This window comes from Styela clava, chromosome 5, assembly GCF_964204865.1.
Source record: "Styela clava chromosome 5, kaStyClav1.hap1.2, whole genome shotgun sequence".
Classification (NCBI taxonomy): domain Eukaryota; kingdom Metazoa; phylum Chordata; class Ascidiacea; order Stolidobranchia; family Styelidae; genus Styela; species Styela clava.
In genome coordinates, this window is record NC_135254.1 from 20,582,675 (window position 1) to 20,603,496 (window position 20,822).

Here is a 20,822-nt window from a genome sequence, read left to right on the forward strand (position 1 = left end):
TTGAGCATGGAAAATCGTTCTTATATTTCACCAATGCAAACTTGATGCTTATTCCGAGAGTGTTTCCGAGGGTTGTTGCTGCTACTTACAAACTGATTTACATTTCCACATTCATCATTTAAATTCAAAATATCTGTCATTTGTAGGTACTGATAGGTAGCTAATTTTGTTTAATACATATTGCAGCTTATTCAAGCATTATTTTTAACTACTGCAACAAAACCCGAACTTCGCCCCAAAAAATGATCGTCGAGCTCTTCAATTTATACTTAAATTTGAGAAACACAACTAAGAGCTGACCAATGGTTAGTAAATTCACGAAACCGAGTCAATATTTCCAAGTCGTCATATTTAAGGTCAAGGGCCATTAATTGCTCTATAGCGACACCTTAAAATAGTTATGGTAACCGTTACAGATGATTGATAAACGATGAAAACAAATCCCACACGCGATGTAAAACTATAACGTTACGTACCGTATATTTCGACTCCGAGAAAATAATTTAGTCTAATATTACTCAGTAAAAGAAAAGCCAAACCACAGAAAATAAATATAATCTCACTCGTTTACCATACTCTTACTGTAGCCATATCGAAGCATTTTGATTTTAAACTCGCTCCCCAGCCTTGATTTTTAGGGACCTGTTGCTGTTGCCTGTTGGTACCGTAATGGATTAATGTACTGCGGCACTGTGGCAGATATCCACATGTCGGACATTCAAATTGACTGATAAATAATTACTAATTCAATACCTATTACAGTATTAATATTTTGAGATTTACAAATGAGAGATTTACAGATGACTTTCTTACATTTGCTGTTACAGGAATAACACAAAACTAATTTTGTAAATCAGGCGACTTATTGTTAACATCTATTTATTCAACCTTATGCAGGTAATACTGAATAGATCGTATGCATATATAGTCTAGTTTCTGTTTTGAATATATAAAATATTTTCTATCATAATTTATAATAGATGTGTTTTTTACTTAAAATAGAATTGGGTGCCAATGTAGACTATTTAATTTAATTCAGTTCAACAAAACACATTGTCATTGTTCTTTTCGCCCCTTTCAATCCACTTTTTGTCTGTTGTTTAAAATGGGCCTAAAAGTTGATTTAATCGAACCTTGAAAATGAATTAGAAATGTTGAATATTCAACTTTTATTTGTTACATTGCTTGCTGTTTTGATAGTGTAATATATATCTAATAAATTACATATTTCTCTTTTAACCAGAAATTATGCATAGCAACCATCAAGAAGCAACTTGTGGATTGCAAGTGTGTCAACATCCATTGTGCTGGTCAACAAACAGACAAGCAGCTCGTGGGTTATTACCGATTGCAGTACATGGTGATAATGTGACGGCATCCAAGTCAAAAACAAGGTAAAAAATTATTTTGGTCTTTTTGACGCTCTTAGAATCGAGCAGTTATTGCTGAATTTTCTCGAATATCAGTGGGACCTAGGAATATGCAAATGTTTGGCTCCATAGCTTATGCACTGGTGTCGCTTAAACATGATTTCAATATTCACTTGCATCAGCTTCAATGATTGTTCAATTAGTATTATGTACAAAAATATTAAAGACGATGGCTCGGCGGTGTGGCGCATCGTGCTTTGCGTTAGGAATACGCTCACCACCGCACCTCTGATTACCCTGCGTGAGTTTGCAGGTTCGAATCCTATGCTGGGATAGGTATGTGCGAGAGAATTGCTAGACTCCTCGTTGCTATAGGGTGGTTCAAGTAATCTCTTGTTGTTGACGGCTTCCTCCAACATCAAATCCATGCTTTCGAAAAAAAATAAATGGCTAACTAATCCCATACTCGACGTGGACTGGTAACCGGAAGAGAGGTTGTGGTTCGCCATATGATTGAGCTGCTCCTCCGGGATGAATATGTAAATCCTATCCTATGTTTACTCACAGTGTACTGATATACTTAGTTTATTAAGAATAGTTTGATTTGATTTACTTCATAATATTACAGATTGTTTGTTAATTACCATATTTTGGTTTAGTTCACCAGAAATGATCTAAATATAAATTTTATTGATATTTATTCATTTCTAGATTTTCAGATATTGATAAAAGTCAAAGTGTTCTAGATAATTCAGAAGAAGATGATGAAACAGAAAGTTTGTTGGGTAAATCAATGATTAGTTAATTAAGGGTGAAATATCAATGTATTTAGAAAGATAATATTCTTCATCAGCAGAGTTATTTCTATAACCAAAATAATCCAATTTTGTTCAGAGGGTCTCCCAACTGTAACTATTTTGAACATGTTGGATGACTATGGATATGATAAACGAGATGTTTATGAAACTGCAAAGATCACTTCAAGTCATAGCTCACAAGGTCGAAAGTATAAAACACGGAAATCTTCCAATCTTCCACCTGAAGGCATACATATTGTTCCCAGATTAACACTGAAGTCATTAGCCAGGTAAGTGGGTATTACCTTGCAACAATATGTTAAAGATTTTGGTTGGGGCCTAGTACTAATCATTGGGAACGAGATTGCCATTGCATGGCTGATTACGCCATGTGATTTCAGCAGTCTGGATTACCGTATATGTTGTATGATAAGGTGTACTCACCATCATAAGGTTGAGCCCTTAGTTAGCAAAACTGCTAGTTGATTACAGCTTCCTCCTGCATACAAGTTAATAAATCTGGACCCAATTGAATTACTAGTTATTTCCTGGTCTGTCCTAGACTAGTAGTTGTAAAAAGTCAGTCTGGTTTTAGCGGGTATTAATTTCTTTTATTGCCTTCTTCTCCCAGATGAGTATAAGAAATTCTATTTTTAACTTTTTCTTGTATTTATTTGGTACTCTCATAGTATGTGTACCAGGTTAGGGTTAGGCCATAATTTTATTCATATTTCTTTTATTTTAGTTTTATTACAAGTCCGGGTCTGTTGGTGTTTGCCAAGTGAATATACCCCATGCCTATAGGCTTCCGTCCCTCTACACAACTTGACGTAAAGTAGGCAAACAAAATTAGTTACCCGTACCTCCATATCGATACACATAATTCTGGAGTGGCATTTATTTATTGGAGTTGATGTGCTGTTTTAGATACATGAACTTGTCTGTAGAAAGCTGCAGTTAACTAGCAATTATATTCAGCAATATAGGGGGGGGGGGGGGAGTCCATAAGTCTTCCCACTTATCATCATCTTCCCCTTGTATGAAAATGTGAAACCTATGCAGTGTAATCATTGCTGAGATGGCAAGTGCATTCACATTGTTTATCACAATGAGTTAACTAAATTTTTTATTTTATGTGTTATTAATCTATTGATAGTGCCAGGATGTGGTATTCAATTATTCTCATTTAGTTTATTATTCTCTACTCAAGAGTGACAAATAGACACGGTCAGCAAGTAAGATAATAAGAAGTGGATACACATTGATACCATGATCAATTGTTATGTATTACAAATCACCAATATTACCTTTAAATTTTTAAATCATGAATACAGGAAATAATACTGGCCTTATTATAGTAATGTCTGTGGTGTACTTTTTAAAATACAGGTTGGGGTATAAATAATATCATGCTTTGAATCAAATGATCAAATGAAATACTGGTATTCTGGTAATGAATTCAGCAGCATGATAGAACTCAACATAACTTAATTAAGATATTGCTGACTAATATCTAATTTTTCAAGAATTTTTTGCCAGTCATTTTACTTATATACTGATTTTGATAGATGAGTTTTGCATTGTTTTTATGATAATTTCTGCAGATAAATTTGATTTTTTGTGGCAGCATATTTATGACTATGATACTGGTACTAATCGATTTTAATATTCGTGTTGATTATTTCCGTACCTAAGTGCTAATGCTAAAAATGAAATACGCAAAGATAAATCATGCCAGAAAAATACCTCGATAAAGCCGACTTTTCATCTAGCGGTTTCATTTCCTTAATGTAGCTACCAGTATGTTGACATTGGAATTACAGAGATGGGGTAGTCAAACTCAATTAAATTGTTGCCAAATATAATTCTTGTCTGTTTTTCTGTAAAGCTCACGACTGAGCCATATATCACTGTTTAATTTAATAAAACAGATAGCATAAATTTAATCAATAAAGTCATGATCGCAAACTATAGCCAAACTAGCAAAATTACATTACTATATTTCTTATTTTCATTGGGAAAACGTTCCATGTTTGATTGGTCTATTTGTATAATATCATATTTGAATCAATGGCGTTTAAGATTTTATGAAAATTACTACACATTATTTGATAATGTTTCTTCCATTTTTCAAAGTATCAAGTTAGAAATGCTCTAAGGATTTTTTGAGGACAGATTTGAAAAGATGTTGTTAAAAATTTAAAGCAATTGAAACTGTTTTTTCATATAAATTACTGTGTTTGCATCACGATTTTTGTACAATTAAATGTGGTAATAATTGACAAATATCATTTTTTGTTGTTACTGCATGCTGTGTGCTTAATGCTTCAGAAATTCAGAATAACAACATCCTAGCCGTCACTAAGAACTGAAGTACATGTGTGTTTATCTTGGTTGTATTTATATCTTTAAACCAACATACATTGGAATTTAGTTTTAAATCTTACTAGCCTGATTGATAGAGTAGAAAACACTATTAAAACTGCTGAATATATTACCATCTAACCCTAATTGGGATGTCAATGTGAGATTTGAGCATTTTTACCATGTTATGTGTTTTACCATTTTATGAAACATTCTTGAAACACTTTTCCAAATATATTACAATAATCTGTAATTGATCGCGATATTTTTTTCTTCAAATTAGCCAGTCGGTAGAAGATGTCACAGCTCCCGCGAACACTCCACTGCAAAGCGCTCATGGATTTGGTGATCATTCTGAATTTCATACTCATACTAAACGTGGGTCATACAAGCAAGTTTATACTGAAACACCTTCATCACTGCACACTGGTGAAAACATTTCTAATAAAGGCTACAAAAAGATTCATCTCGATATAAATATTCCAAATGTAGCAGGCCGACAGCCAAAACGAATGCTTGTCTGGTGCCCTGCCCCAAAGTCCAAAAGGTGATAAGTCTATGCATTTTTGTGTTTACTGGAGATCATCAGATGCAATACTTTTAAGGCCATTTTTATTATTTTTTGCAGACTTAACAGATTAAAGCAATCATATGTGGGTAAAAGGTAAGGTGTTAATTTGAAAAAAAAAAGTTTAATTCCTCTAAATGTTTTAGTTGTAGGTTTTACATTCAATGAACATCATAATTAAAAATTGAAGATTGTATGTTGTTTTGTGTGAGGCAAAGTGGGTAATTTTTCACAATGCCAAAAATTTGTCAGGTTTCTAGTCTTTTACATAATGTGAGTAATCATAGCTAATGCATCCAAATGTGATCGCATTCACGCAATGAATATTGCGACATTGTAATATCGAAAAACTGGTGCTCCTGAAGTATGCGCACCAAGATGTCGCATAATCTGAACCCAAACCCAATACACAACCTGAGTTCAGGAGGTCCGAAAAACTTCTATTGGATTTGCAGGTTCGAATTTAATCTTGATTAAACACACTTTGATATCTTTTGACCTCTTAGTTATCACATATGGTAATGGTCATGTAATCACAGTTCATAACTTTTTAAATGAACTACCATACTTATTGACAATATTGACTGGTACCCAGGCAAGAATCATTTATATGATTTTATCAGCAATTAGTTGTATCATAGAATCTCTTTTAAACTCAGGATCTTTCAAATGATTTGTATTTCAGTTATACAGATCTTTCATTTCATTTAGGTTCCTTGTATCTCCATAACTTGTCGTATATCTTCCATGTCTTGAATATTGTAAAATCATGATCCTATATTTCCATCATATCTATCTTTTCATTGTAAATTATTTCTTATGCCATGTTTATCGGCTATGTGAGGGTGTTCTTTATGAAAATGGAGCCTTCATATTTACTAAATGTATTCCGACTTTGATCTTCCCCTAAAAATATTTGAAATAAAATATGAACAATTCTTTTCTCAAACTATTCAAATACTTAACTTTCATGTAAATAGCTTTTTGTTCAGAGAAGATGTGGGATATTTAATAAAATTGCATTTAATGTTTTGCATTTACTTGGCTGTTTGCATTCCACTTTTATACATTCACACAAAACAGTACATGATAAACAGGTTCATTAAGGATTTTAGATTAGGTTTTATATTTTTTTGTGAAAATTTTTAAAAGCATTGAAGCAAAGCATCACAAACATTTTTATCAATATATATTATAGTGCCTAAATAGTTGAATCGTTGTAATTTCTTGCATTTATTTTTTGGAATTGGGGGGGGGGGGGCATCAGTTCTGTGTTGAGATATATATAATTAGTATTTTGAGATTTTACATCAAACTAAGATAATTAAGATACATAACAGGTCCTCCCTTACAACAGAATTGAGTCAAGTTTTCCAATAAGATCATCTTTGACCCGAGCTATAGATGATGCGATGATATTGGAACTTGGGTATATTCTACATAACGATTTTTTATCTTGGGAATAATTAAAAATAATTTCAGTCGAAAATTCGCCCTTTTTTCATTATCTATTCAGAATAATAAATTATTTAATTTGTTTTTTAATTTATTGATTTCATTCTTTCTCCACTGCATCTGACTTTATAAATAGAACTTGCCATGCTTATATATCTTACATATATTCCTATTTCTTTATTCAGGGAAGTACCCCCTGTAAAAGAAGTTTCTTTACCACTGCAATCTGTACCTGAGTATAAAACATCCAAAAAACAACACAAAGCACTTCGAAGTACAATTCCAAAGAAAATAAAACCAGCCTACGCCACAACTCGAGAGATGAGAGCAGTTCGAGATGCAGCTAATGTTAGAGAAACTACCTCTGCCACTCCTCAAGAAATATCTCAACTAAGAAAAGTCCCTGTTGGTTTGTATTATTACATTGAAAATAGCTGTATCTTTTAAGCCATTGATACATGGCTTATTTGACTTGTCTTGAGTCATTTTAATCGAATGTTGGCTCTAGTCATAAAGCGCTGAAATAATAGCAATGATTTTTATAGTACATTAAGTTTGATTTTGCACAGTTACTCATAAAGTTTTAGCAGAATCTCTGAGGAAGATTTTAAAATATCTGGACTCAAGCAAGGAGTGTTTTTGTCACAAATTAGATTTGATACATGAATCAAGTCAATGCGTTTAAAGCACTGCTTTGACCAGGACTTCGGGTTGTTTCCAACCTGTATGACTAGGTCTTCATGTGTAATTACATACATATAAATTTAGCATGTTGACTAAGAAAGTTATCCATTACACAATTTCTGAAATGAAAAGTCACAAATATTATAAAGTGAACAGTCAATATGTTATAAATTGATATTTATATTACCATAATTTTCACAGATGTATTAATAAGAGTTTTGCATCAAGCTGAAGAAAATGGGATAATAACAAAGCGCCAAACAAATTTTCTTCTTGCTCAAGTAAGCATTTATTAGTACGCTGAGATTGGGCTAACAGATGCAATTAACAGGCATTGAAACTCTAATCAGACTATATAATAAAACTTCACTGACTTTACTCAAGTCAATTGAAATTAGACTCCATTTCGTCCTTGACTTTCTTCAAATCCTGACTCAAATCTTATTCATTTTATGTATCTCTAAGTCTAAGCAGACTGATTGAAAGTTCTTCGAGACGTAACTTACTGCGTGATGGGTCCTCCTTGATAATATAGTTGTATATCTAACCATACCATATACTATCATTAGTTAAGATTTGGAGTGATTGAAATGATTTTACTTGAATTATATATGTGTCAAATTTTGCATTATAAAATTATGATTTTAATGCTAGATTAAAAAAAGTGTACAGCATTACTCTTCAAATTGTGTTCTTAGTAAACCATCATCATAGCTCTGTGTCTTCAGCATAATTGTGCTGGAAGTACTTACCGTAATTACCAGAAAATACTAATGTTTCAGCGGTTTTAGCATATGCAATAGGATATATTTTTGCCACAACCCGATTTCGTGCCATGTAGCAAACGTTTAATAACAACTATTCCATTCATGTTTTCTTCTTTGACATCTTGGTTCTATTACTGTGGATGCCAAGTCCCAATATTGGTCGCTTTATAAAGATTAAAAAGTATTTTTTCTCTTTGCTAGTTCTAGTCTATTTCAGGTTACTGGAAAACCAGACAAATTACCATCTATTAGAGATGCAAGTAGATCCACTTTGGATAAAGCAAACCAGACAGTAAAAGATGAAACTGTGACTACAGCTGCATTTGAAGCGAAGAACCTAAAGGTACAGTTGTACATTTTTGTCATTATTCAAGGTTGATATTTTATATTAACTCGGCAGTGTGGCGCATCGTGCTAAGCGTTAGGAATAGGCTCGCCGCCTCTACCCTGATTAGCCTGCGTGGGTTTGCAGGTTCGAATCCCATGCGGGATAGTTATGTGCGAGAGGATTGCTGGACACCTCGCCGCGGTAGGGTGGTTTATGTGACCGCTGGTCGATTATGGGTTCCTCCACCATCAAGTCCATGCTTCCAAAAACAAATAACTGGCTAACTAATTCCATACTCAACATGGACTGGTAACCGGACGGGAGGCCGTGGTTCGCCATATGATTAGGCCGTCTTGTCACCTTTCCTCTTTCCCGGGATAAATATGAAAATCCTATTCTATATAACACCACAAATATTTCTTGTCAATTAACAAAAAATTAACATTAAACCGCTTCAGCATCCTGAATGTATAATTTTGTATGAGGTGTCCCACATGTATTCAATTCTAGTTATATTTTAAGTTTCTTGTTCTACTTATCTGAATTAAAAAATTATTTTACAATTTGCAGATACTGGGAGCAGAAGAAGCTCGAATTCTCAGTCCTAGAACTGTATCTGTGGAGCCTGTATTCAAAATGGATGAAGGAACAGCCATACAAAGTCCTAGACTGTAAGTCGGAAATATTATGCAATATTTTGATACCTTACTCAGACGGTTATGGCTTTCTCCACTACACAATTTCCTCAGGAACAACAATTTGATTAGCTGTCTCTATGCCTGACCTGGCCGATAATTGGGAAAGAGAATGTGGTTCACCATCTTTTTCCTTCCTAATTACCAATACTTCCTTACAAATGTAGACTTCACCTATCATATCCACATTATTATCTGTTCAGTTATTTATGTTTAGCGGAGTACCCACAGGAACCCGCATTACCAATTATACTGTGACAAATATCCCAATTCCTGACCCTGGGAATCAATATCTACGGGATTCAAACAAACAAGAATTAAATATGGATGACAATGATTATGATGAAAAACTGAGAGATTTGGCAGAGGAGAATTTAAGGAGTATTGGTGCTCTGGGACGAGAAGGTATGCATTCGTTTAGAGTCCAGGTAAGAGGTCAATATCTCACTTGATGTTTAATTCAGTTTCATACATGTGCATTGAAAGTTACTATTTTTACATTGACCACACTGATTTTAATCTGTGTCATCATTATTCCTGTGTCTATTCTCTTCAGTATAGATTCTGATCATCTTAACCTATCTCAATGAAATATGTTCAAGTGTGTGCTGATATGATTTCCTTTTGTAATAGCATCATTCGTTTTCGGTCATGTAATGTGAACTATATTACAAATGAAAACGTAGTTGAGATTTCAATTAAAATTATCATGATTTTACAGTTTCGAGTCCCAAAAAGACTCCGGTTAAATATGTTGCAACTGTGTTGGACGGAGATTCATTGCCTGATTCACAGATAAAACCATTTCATTATCCAAGGACACCGAGGGAAATGTTTCTTGGTTTGGCACTTGTTTCTCATTTTAAATGATAGACCTACTACTTTTGTGTGAATTAGATTTGATTAATTTATATTTGAAATGACATAGAATCAATAATAATAGTTGATCAACAAAACTTTTGGGAAACTTTTTTCAAAATAGCTCTAATTGTTAGATTTTCTTTCATTTACTTGTAGGCCCTGTTTCATTACCATCACCTCCTACACCTACGGAAAGAGATTCATTATATGATGCTCAAGTTGGTGGGTCAACAATGCTCGTGAACGCCTCATCCACAGGACCTCCAACTATCAAATCTGTGGGGGAAAATCGATCATCTTGTTCAAGCGAACCAAAAACCTTTTTATCTCATGAGATGGATGGAAGGTATTAGTGATTGTTTCTCAGATTAAATATTTCAATGTAGGTTAGTATGATGAATATGATATGTACTGCTTTACTGCCAGTCTAGGTTAAATATATTTATGGTGGAAGATTGAGCTAACAGCTTCACGAACAACCAATTCTTCGACACACAGGGCAAGTGCTTACTGCTTGAAACTATAACCCAACTGTCTAGCTGTTTTTCCTAATTATGAAAGGCAGATATCTATTTCAATGACTATATGATACACCGAATATTAATAGTTATTACAGTAATCTGAATCGTTTGCCTGTTTGTACCTTTATTCAGTCATAGTGAATGCACATTACCTTACTTGCCAGTGTTCAGATTCTTTTTTTTCCCTTTTTGCATGTAACAGATTCGTTTCTCTGACTCGAAACTTTTCTAATATATATTGTTTGACATTTTTCGTTTTCCTCCTGTATCAATATTGAGCTTAATCATAGGCGTTGCTGCTTGATCACAAGTAATATTTTTCGCACCTCCTCTCCGCCAGGAATGGCATTTATTTTTATGTTCGTACAAAGTGGTGAAAAATAAACTGATTGACTGACAATGCCCACTTGTTAATGGTTTTTATGTGGTATACTAATTGTAAAAGATATTTTCAATTTTAGAGTTATGAGAATGGCAAAAACAAGTACAAGCTCTTTGAATAGGAATCGGCAATCACCGTTTGGGTCTAGCAATGGACAAGAAGGATGGCCACAGGTAGAAAATAAGTTTTTTAAAAGTCATATTTGGTAGTACATGCCTTAAAAAGTATGCAACTGATAAATTTTATTGCTGATGTTTAAATTATATCTTCACACACTTATTACTGCGTCGAAATAAACTTACTTACTACCTTACGTACGTACAATACACAACTGACTTTAATTTTGATATAACAGATCAGTGAAGAAGATTACCTCAGAACTGCAGGGTCTTCAGAGCTTGCAGTTTCACCTTTACCTTCATTCACAGAAGAAGAAATGAGAGCTGTTTCCAAAAATGAATCTGCAGATTCTGCACATGATGAATCATCGGTATTTGTGATTATTTGCTTGTCATTTTGTAATAATCAATAAATTTAGTGGAACAGGTGTGACCACTCAGAAGTAATGCATTTTACACACCATGAGGCGCACCATATTATAAGGAGCACTGTCAAAAAAACATGCGTAGATTTGATACTTATTCATACATAAGGTGCGTTGGGCTTTGAGACTCAACGGTATTCAAAGCAATCATCATAAATTTATTTATATGGTGTGGCAGGTAATTTTTATTTATTTATTTTTCATTAACTACCAGTATGTAATTTTTCATGTTCCGTTTACTTAATAACTTCTATATGGTTGTGTGTGTGGGTGCGTGTGAGCGTGTGTGAAATATTTCAATTATTTTAGGTGAGTGAACACGTACCACATCTTCTTGGCAAAACCTCCCATCTTATATACATTCTGTACGTTTTAAACCTTATCTAAGGTTTTGTTCGCTCTCCTGATTTCATAATCAGTTTTTATTTATTTATTTTTACCATTTATTTTATTGTTTTGCTGATTATGGAGTTGAAATAAACTTATACTGATACTTATACAATCCCGGTACTATTTTTTTAATTTTTGACTCATTTCAAATGTTGGTGTCGCAGACCTATGATAACCCCGTCGGTTTCTTGCGATGAAAGCCACCTGTTGTCAACTGGGATTAAATCCGTTGCTGTATTGTTTAATAAGCTGTGTCTTGAATTTGTGTATGATTTCTTGCATGACGAAATGAATGGAGATAAAAATTTTGTACAGAATGACAGCTCAGTAATGTGGTGAACTAATTTTAAAACTTGAATGTACTAAATGAATTTTCCCGATTTGAATTTTTTTTTCTCGCTCTCAAATTCTACCGTATATTAAGATTTTTTATCATTCCCTGCTTTTTTGGATGACTAAGTTTCTCTTTGTATCCATTGCTTTTTTTTATTGCAATTTTTACTCTTGACTCGTCTTAAATTTAGGTGTCGCTGACTTATGATGACCATTTCCTTTGCGACTTCCTGTCAATTGCAATGAAATCCTTTACTGTAATGCATAATTTTTTATCGGTTCCATTACATTTGAACCCACGTACATTTGAACCCATGACAATTGCACCTGTATGCTATTGCACCTATGGAATTTTTTTTGTTTCACGGATAGTTAAACCCATACTAACCCTAACCCATGGGTTTTAGCACCCGCATATAGATTGAACCCGTGGATATACGCATGGGTTCAAATGTACATGGGTTCAAATGTACGGTCACCTTTTTTATCTGTTGTGAATTTTTGTTGCGATTTCTTGCACGACGAAATAAACGTATTGTCCATTGTCTATTGAGTGTAGGCAATAGAGCACCCCCTGATCCATACATTAGCCCAGCGTTTCCCAAACTTTTTCGTCCACGGAACACTTGCACTTGTCATCTCGCCTCGCGGAACACTAAAAATTGGAAAGATAAAATTGATAAAGAAAAACGGTGTAATGTAACCGCTACTCAATCTTGCCAAATGCGCCGCGAGAACTAACACAATTGTGTTAAACATACCTAAAAAAGGACTGAATATTTTGCATATTTATTATTATGAATGTTTTATTTTTGATTAATTTAAATACTGTGTATATAAATCAATTCCTTCATTTTACCATTCTATGTCGTTTACTTTCTATTACATAGTGTTTGCCTCTAATGGAGATAGAAGTACTTGCTGCAGTTTATTTATCTATTGAATAGAGTTTGGCCAAATAAGAAATTATTTTAAAGTAAAACCAGTCAAAGATGAAGGAAGAATAGCGACGGTTATCAAAAATTCCACTAACTCACCCTAATTGGTCCACTTTAGGCCGACGGTGACGCAATATCGCCGGTCAGTTGGGCGGCAACTCCACGATCCATAGAATGCCATGGCGACCATTTTGGACGTATTTTTGATTCTTTTTTCACGGAACACTTCGAAGACGTGTTCCGCGGAACACAGTTTGGGAAACGCTGCATTAGCCACACCGACTTTTAAAAGCACACGATTGATTTTGAGGAAAGAATTATTTATTGGCGCTGTGTATATACTAATCAAACTGTTACATTTTTTATGTTAGCAATGACTTATTGCAGTCGTGGTTGCTATACTCTTCATCAATTCTAGGACATATTATTACACATATGTCAATATTTCACATATTTATTTCGCTCATCTTCTGACAAGTGATGAAATCAATGATATCATTCTAATCCTAAATTTTATTTATGAGTGGAAAGCAAGCATAAACTAAACAGTAATGTATTGAAAACTATAAATTCAACTTGTTCTAATTTTGTTTCATCACAGCTTGCAGATAAGTTTCAAAATTTACAGCATGGAGAAATACGTTCACCTGCACCACCACCACCCTCACCGGAACCAATGTCTAACAATGACAGACGAACCGTAGACTCTGCACCTACCAGAACAGGGGGAGCATCAACTGCTTTAGGACTTACAACCTTAACCAATAAATCTGGACAGTCATCTGCGGAAACTGGTATAGGATCAACACCTACTCCGGTTGTGAGCAGCATAACAAGTAATGTGGAAACACCACAGGGAAGGTACAGCGATCGAACGCCTGGTGGAACGCCAGCTATTAATGAAACTTCAGAAGTTGAAGACGGTGTTGATTCCAAATTTGATGAAAATCCAGACAAATCGAATGAAGAAAATATAGCATTGGAGAGAATTGAAACTAACGAAGATACTTTTGAAACGACAGTCTCGCCAGATGTTGCCAAAGAAGAACTTGAAACCGAAATGGAAAAACTACACATGAGCTAAACGAACCTATCTATTTGTGTTGACCTAAATTTATCGATAATTGTTGATTATTCATAAATGAAATATTAATTTTTCTTCATTCATCTTTTTCAAAAAACGTCCTTTTTATCTCTGTGTACTTTATGCCTAATTTCAAAAGTTTCGACAACATCAAATTAACAATAATATATATTTTTTTTACGAAAATTAAATAATTTTATTTTCTATGTATGTATGAAATATTTTTGAATAACAATTCAGTTTTTAGGTACATTCAAGTTTCGATCATTAATTAAATTTCCGTGGGGTAATTCTAAGGATGCTGATATCGTGGAGAAAAATTACCAACTCACTGCTGGAAGATAGGATATATCGGCATGTGAGTTTCACGTGAGCGTCGATTTTCTCGTCACGTTCGTCATATTTGCCAATCGTCGAGATGTCAATTGTAGGCCCCTACGTGAAAATTGAAATCAGCATCAGCAGCTGACACACTTTTTCGACACAAAATTTTAAGTTGTTTATAGTATTTTTCTTCTTGTTTCACTCAATTCAACAAAGTAAACTAGATGTCAGTACTTTTAAACTGAATGTCAGATATATAGTTGTATGTTATAAATCACAATGACTGTTATGAAATTTCTTAACGACTTTGCAAGCTCTAACTCTTGAAAAAGGCTTAAAATGAGTGTCGTCAAAAATTTGTCGAATGCGGAAAGAATTTTTATGAGGTCAAGGGTCGGGGAAACGTCCACTGCGAAATGTGGGATAGTGGTGTTCGGATTTGCTAAAAACAGAATCCGAATCCGTCCGAAAATATTTCTGTTATTTCGAATCCGGTCTCTTCGGAAAAATCCTGCTCCGATATAAAGCAATCCTGGGTTTGATGATCAAGAAATGCAGTGCGGTTGAAATTACTATTTTTACTATTACGATTAAATCATGTTAACCTGCCATATTTAGTTGCATGGACGGTAAGAAGTATTCTGGGGAGTAACAAATAGTAATACAATAATATATATATAATAGCCTATTCTTAAAACGCTATCAGACTATACTCCAGTCTGTGATACGATTGGAAATCATTCGCAATATGGGAACCAACATATTGGCATTGCTCTGTAATATGATATTATCCATGCTACAAGGACTGATTACAAGATTATTAGGGTCCGGTATTTCTGTACCTACATGATATTATAGACCACATTTCAGCATTTTCAGTTAAATCATGAAATACTGAAATATGTCAAATTGACTCAAATTGGCAAATTGTATAAGTATAAGTTTATTTCGACTCCATAATCAGCATAACAATAAAATGATTGGTCGAAAAATAAATAAAAACTGATTATGAAATCAGGAGAGCAAACAAAACATTAGATAAGGTTTAAAACGTACAGAATGTATACAAGATGGAAGGTTTTGCCAAGAAGAAGTGTTACGTGTTCACTCACCTAAAATAATGGAAATATTTCACACACGCACCCACACACACAACCATACAGAAGTTATAAATTACATACGGGTAGTTAAAAAAAATAAATAAATAAAAATTACTTGCCACACCATATTAATAAATTTATAACGTTTGCCTCTGCCGAATTGATAGATTTTATAAATGGGAGTGAACAGAAGAGATAAACTTTTATGAAAAATATATTGCCAAGCTGATTATAGTTGGAGTCAATTGCCCAACCAAAGTTGCCAGAATTGGGTGCTTGAAGAGGTGGGCTAGACCACTTCATTCCCCAAACTAGAGCCTATTATTGCAGGTACAAGTAACAGTATAAGTAATTATATTTAATTAAGGTAGGACAACGGGGAATAGGAATATATATGTTGGTTACCAAGGTTTATAAGTATGGTTTTTTTTAATCTTAGATATTGACTTCTGCAGGGACAAAGGAATTAGGATTGTTATTTCACAGGATCATTTCTTCGTTTACTTAATGTAACGCAATTGTTGTCAATTCAAATTTATCATAGACATCAGACTGCCAATTTTGATGATGTAGACACTCTTTCAGCCTTTATATTCAATAAACTAGCCATTGAATTGGTCATCACAAACGACCTGAAAAACAGAAAATAAATCTGCGAGTAGAATATTCAAGGGTTACATATTAGGAAATAACACTCACTCTACCCTACACTTTTGTTGAGAAGAGAGAATTGGCTCGGCGGTGTGGCGCATCGTGCTAAGCGTTGGGAATACGCTCGCCACCGCATCTCTGATTACCCTTCGTGGGATCGCAGGTTCAAATCCCATGCGGGGATGATCATGTGCGAGAAGATTGCTGGACTCCTCGCCGCCGTAAGTTGGTTCACGTAACCGCTGGTCGGTTACGGCTTCCTCTACCCTCAAGTCCATGCTTCCGAAAACAAATAGCTGGCTAACTAATCCCATACCTGACCTGGACTGGTAACCGGACGAGAGGCCGTGGTTCGCCATATGATTAGGCCGTCTTATCGGCTTTTCTCTCCCCCGGGATATACATGTAAATCCCAATGGCAACGCGTGGTCATTTTGACAACCGGGGCAAGCTTCTGCGGGACCAAGTCACCCCCATCTACGGGGACAGGATGAGCGCTGTAAGTTCTCCCATCATTTTATGAGTATAAAAACCATTCCATCGGTAACAACCAATCGGCAAAAGCGACAATTTTTAACGATAAGAAAGTGTCTTTAAAACCGGTTCAAGTCAAGGGATTAATAAATATAGACATAGTTTATTTTGAAACCTCTTTCAAAAGGAAAGGCAATATTTACCCAGATAAATACAATGACATATTAACAGAAACTTCGGGAAAGCAGACAAAACCTAAAATAAGGTTTAAAACGTTACTATGAAGAAAGGAAAGGTAATGCAAAGATAAGGACATGCGTCGCTCACTCATAGATATATATGCTGCTAGACTTCCACTGCTTGAACATATATGCAACACGCCGCGGTTTCTTGGAAGCAAAATGCTCAATAACGCGCTGATTAAAGTCATGCATCCCAGAAACAACGTCTCTGTGAATGGATAAAACAGCCAAGAAATTTAATCTATCTTGCTTCATTGTGTTTCTGAGATACGTTTTAATACGCTTCAGCGTGCTGAATGTTCGCTCTGCGTCGGCGGAAGAAATAGGCATCGTCAAAATGATGTCCAGAAATTTTGCAGACGCCGCAAAGGTAGTTACTAGAGTGTTATCTATGAGGAACCCATAGAGCGCGCAAGTTGATGTGATGTTCAAAAAGCATTCCTTTGCAGACAAAATCAAACGCTGCGTTGTTTGCCCGCGGCGTAAAGAAGCACTCCATGTGTCGTCGTATTTTATTGTTTCCCGGATACGAGATACAGCATCGCAGAAGTCTGAAATACACGACTGCACACAGTGCACAGACGCTCCATCCATTAGCCTTGACTGCAATGCGCCGTATAATACATCCACGTGATAGAATATTGTGGAGAAAAAAGCGAGAAAAAATGAAAACTCACCATCTTCTAGCAGACGCTTTAGACCTCCCTCACAGAGCGTTCGTCCCAAACCGGAGAGCTCTGAATGCCATTGAAACACTCAATGAGCTCAGACCTAATTTCGGACACGCCCTGCACCACGCGTGATTGGAAGTTCCGACGAGAGGGGTATCAAGACACATATTTTTAATAACGAGGTTAAATTGGTGTGCATAACAATGTAAAAAATGCGCATGAGGAAAATCTTCTTTTATATAAACTTGAACACCATGTTTCGACCCACTCATGACTGCCGCGCCGTCATAAGTTTGAACTATCAATTTTGACTTCGCGTTGTAAGGCTGTAACACTTCTTTTCAGTACAGCCGATATCCCACAAGCCTTGCGATCAACGATTGGTACAAAGCTGTGAAATCTCTCGGTAGGTTTACCATCTTTCACAAACCGAAAAATCACAGCCAGTTGGGAAACGCACGTGATGTCAGTTGTCTCGTCAGACTGAATCGAAAGGAACTGGCAATTCTCAATTTCCAGAGCCAAATGTTGTAAATAAATTTTATACATTGAGTCGAGCAAATCATTTTGGATATCCTTAGATGTCCCTTTCGAAACAGTTGCGGCATCAAGATGATCTCTCAATACTGTATCTAGGGATGCGGTGTATTCCACCATATCCAAAAATACCCTTCTATTAGAAGAGCCAGCCCGTTCATCGTGCCCACGGAGGGACAGCTCGTGACAACCAATGAACTTCAAAACATCTATCAATCGACCGAGAACATGGCGGTTTTTCTCGACGTTTTGGTTGTGCCGACGAATAGAAACCGCGCGTCCTTCATCCAACTGTGCTGCAATATTAAAAATTTCCGAATGTTCGGTATTTTACTGCATTGTCCAGACGCTCCATAGAAGATTAATGATCCCTGGCGCGCTCGGAAAGATGTTTAGGATCTCTAAAACCAAATTTACACCAACGTGAGTCACGGGCGGTAGCAAAAAGTAGGCAATAAAAACAAAAAAGTGCATTTTTGTCCTCGCTGTAACACAACCATTCGTGTTTTTTATACCAAGTTTCTGCGCAGAATGTACGCCGACGCTTTCCTCCGTCATGGGATTGTTCCAGTGAACAATTTTTTGGTTGATCAGGCCCAAGACGTTGTACCTCTAATTTTTGTTCCAGCGGCAGCTGCGAAAACGGAGTGCGAAGTAGTGCATCAACCTTATTCATTATGAGGTCTAAGGCTAGGAAATGCGAAGCCGGAAAGAAGTGAGGAGCTCAAAAGGAATGTGGAAAATCGAAAGCAAATGGACTAAAGGTCTCTAACTGATTCAAATAACGAAACAAGCGACAAAAACGAAGGCGAGGATACTATCAACTCTTCAAGCAACCAACGAACGAGAAGGAATGCGTGAATATGTCAACACGTTGTTGTAAGAAACGTCGGTATTGTGTGTCATAATTTCGGGGCTAGCCCCGATCGGCCCCGATGATTTAGTAAAAGAAACAGAAAACAAACGAGACAAACGCGGCGAGTGGAAGATAAAAGAGAGAATACGATATACAATGAGCAACCGGGGCAAAATCGGCGTCGCCCCATCGACGTTCGGCGAAGGCTTTGCGAGCGAAAAATGAACCATGTCGGGAGAATATGGCTGGTGTAGACAGTCTGTGCAACCGATATTGAGATATTTTTCGAATATTTTTTATTATACCGAAAAAACAACCGGGGCATTGCCCCGGTTGGCCCTATTGACGCGCCGCCACTGGTAAATCCTATCCTGTAAATCCTGAATAGAGAAAATTATGGCCTACATCTGTCTGACATTGTGGATTTGCTGTTGATTGATCAATTTGGAATATCCCAATATCGTCAGCCGAAATTGAAAAACATATACAAAATTATTCGATTTTTCCAAAATCCGTATGAATCCGGCTCAGTGTCTGATTTTCGAATCCGGATCCGGATCCAATCCGGTAGCGGAAAATCATGAAAATCCGATCAGATTTAAATCCGACAACCGGATTCTGCACAGCAGCACTAATGTGGGACAGATGTGGGACAGTTTCAGTCGCTGCTGTGGCTCTATCCATTTAAGTTTATTTCGACTCCATAATCAGCATAGCAATAAAATGATTGTTAAAAACAAATAAATAAAAACTGATTATGAAATCAGGTGGGCAAACAAATTCTTATTTAAGATTTGAATCGTGCAGAATGTATATAAGATGGAAGGATTTGCCAAAAAGAAGTGGTAACTTGCGTGTTCGCTCACCTAAAATAATTGAAATATTTCACATACGCTCCCACGAACCCACAACCACGGAGAATTTATAAAGTAAGAAGAACATGATAAATTACATACTGGTAGTACAGTAGTAACAAAAATGATAAAAAAATAAATAAATAAAAATGACCTACTTGCCACACCATATTACAGTATTAATAATTTTATAATGCGGTGATGGTTGCCACTGCCGAATTGATCGATTTCCTAAATGGGAGTGAACAGTAAAGATAAACTTTTAATAAAAATATATCGTATTGCCAAGCTGATTATAGTTATTATATTACAACGATTATAAGCAGGAAAAAATGAGATACCGCATTCTGTCATTATTTGAAATTATTAATCGCAATGCAGTAGTGAGATGTGTTCTGTAAAAAATTGTCACTGTTCCACAAAGCCATGTTTTACAATCATATATAGATCTAATAATGGTTGTGTGTGTGAATAAACCTAATATTTTTATGTGAATAAACACGTACCGCAGTACTGGTACCACTTCTTCTTGGCAAAACCTCCCATCTTATATATTCTGTACATTTTAAATCTTTCTAAGGTTTGGTTTGCTCTTCTGATTTCATGATCAGATTCTATTTATTTGTTTTCATCAAATATGTTATTGCCTGTCATGATGATTATCAGATTAAGGAATCAAAATAAACTTAACGTTATACTCGCTTACCTCAGTTTCCTCATTCAGTAATCTCATAATCATACACATTATGGTACATCATTGACGTCATCTTGATAAGTTAGAAAATGATCTTTTGTTACAATAGCACTATTACAGTCTCACACTCTAGTACTGACAGCACTGGGAACGCCTGAAACTTGGCAATCTCGGCTCGGCAATGTGGCGCTTCGTGTCACTGTGTTAAGCATTAGGAATATAATTGCTCTCCACCGCATCTCTGTTTACCTTTTGTGATTTTGCAGGTTCTATTAATCTGAAATGAATACCTGACTAACTAATCCCATACATGAACTAGTAACAGGATGCGAGGCCAT

General features: G+C 35.6%; 1 protein-coding gene across 2 annotated transcripts; it reads left to right on the plus strand.

Annotated features, from left to right (window-relative positions):
- The first annotated feature begins 752 nt into the window (after nt 1-752).
- LOC120343981 (uncharacterized) lies at nt 753-14,333 on the plus strand. 2 transcript variants are annotated; one of them, XM_039413042.2, is made up of 16 exons: nt 753-897; nt 1,244-1,394; nt 2,082-2,155; nt 2,265-2,457; nt 4,815-5,078; nt 5,160-5,195; nt 6,740-6,963; nt 7,440-7,519; nt 8,223-8,348; nt 8,904-9,004; nt 9,246-9,433; nt 9,750-9,869; nt 10,046-10,235; nt 10,872-10,965; nt 11,148-11,282; nt 13,599-14,333. In XM_039413042.2, exons 2-16 carry the CDS (start codon nt 1,249-1,251, stop codon nt 14,079-14,081), a joined length of 2,454 nt encoding a protein of 817 aa, XP_039268976.2. In that variant the 5' UTR covers nt 753-897; nt 1,244-1,248; the 3' UTR covers nt 14,082-14,333. The 2 variants fall into 2 exon arrangements, with proteins under 2 accessions (XP_039268976.2, XP_039268977.2); XM_039413043.2 differs by lacking the exons at nt 4,815-5,078; nt 5,160-5,195.
- Nucleotides 14,334-20,822: the final 6,489 nt, after the last annotated feature.

What these genes read in the sequence shown, in the direction of transcription:
- LOC120343981 (XM_039413042.2), top strand. Translation starts at nt 1,249, where the DNA reads ATGCATAGCAACCATCAAGAAGCAACTTGTGGATTGCAAGTGTGTCAA. An exon ending in TGAAACAGAAAGTTTGTTGG is followed by an intron (nt 2,156 to 2,264) that starts GTAAATCAATGA and finishes AATTTTGTTCAG; the next exon opens with AGGGTCTCCCAACTGTAACT. An exon ending in TGGTGCTCTGGGACGAGAAG is followed by an intron (nt 9,434 to 9,749) that starts GTATGCATTCGT and finishes ATGATTTTACAG; the next exon opens with TTTCGAGTCCCAAAAAGACT.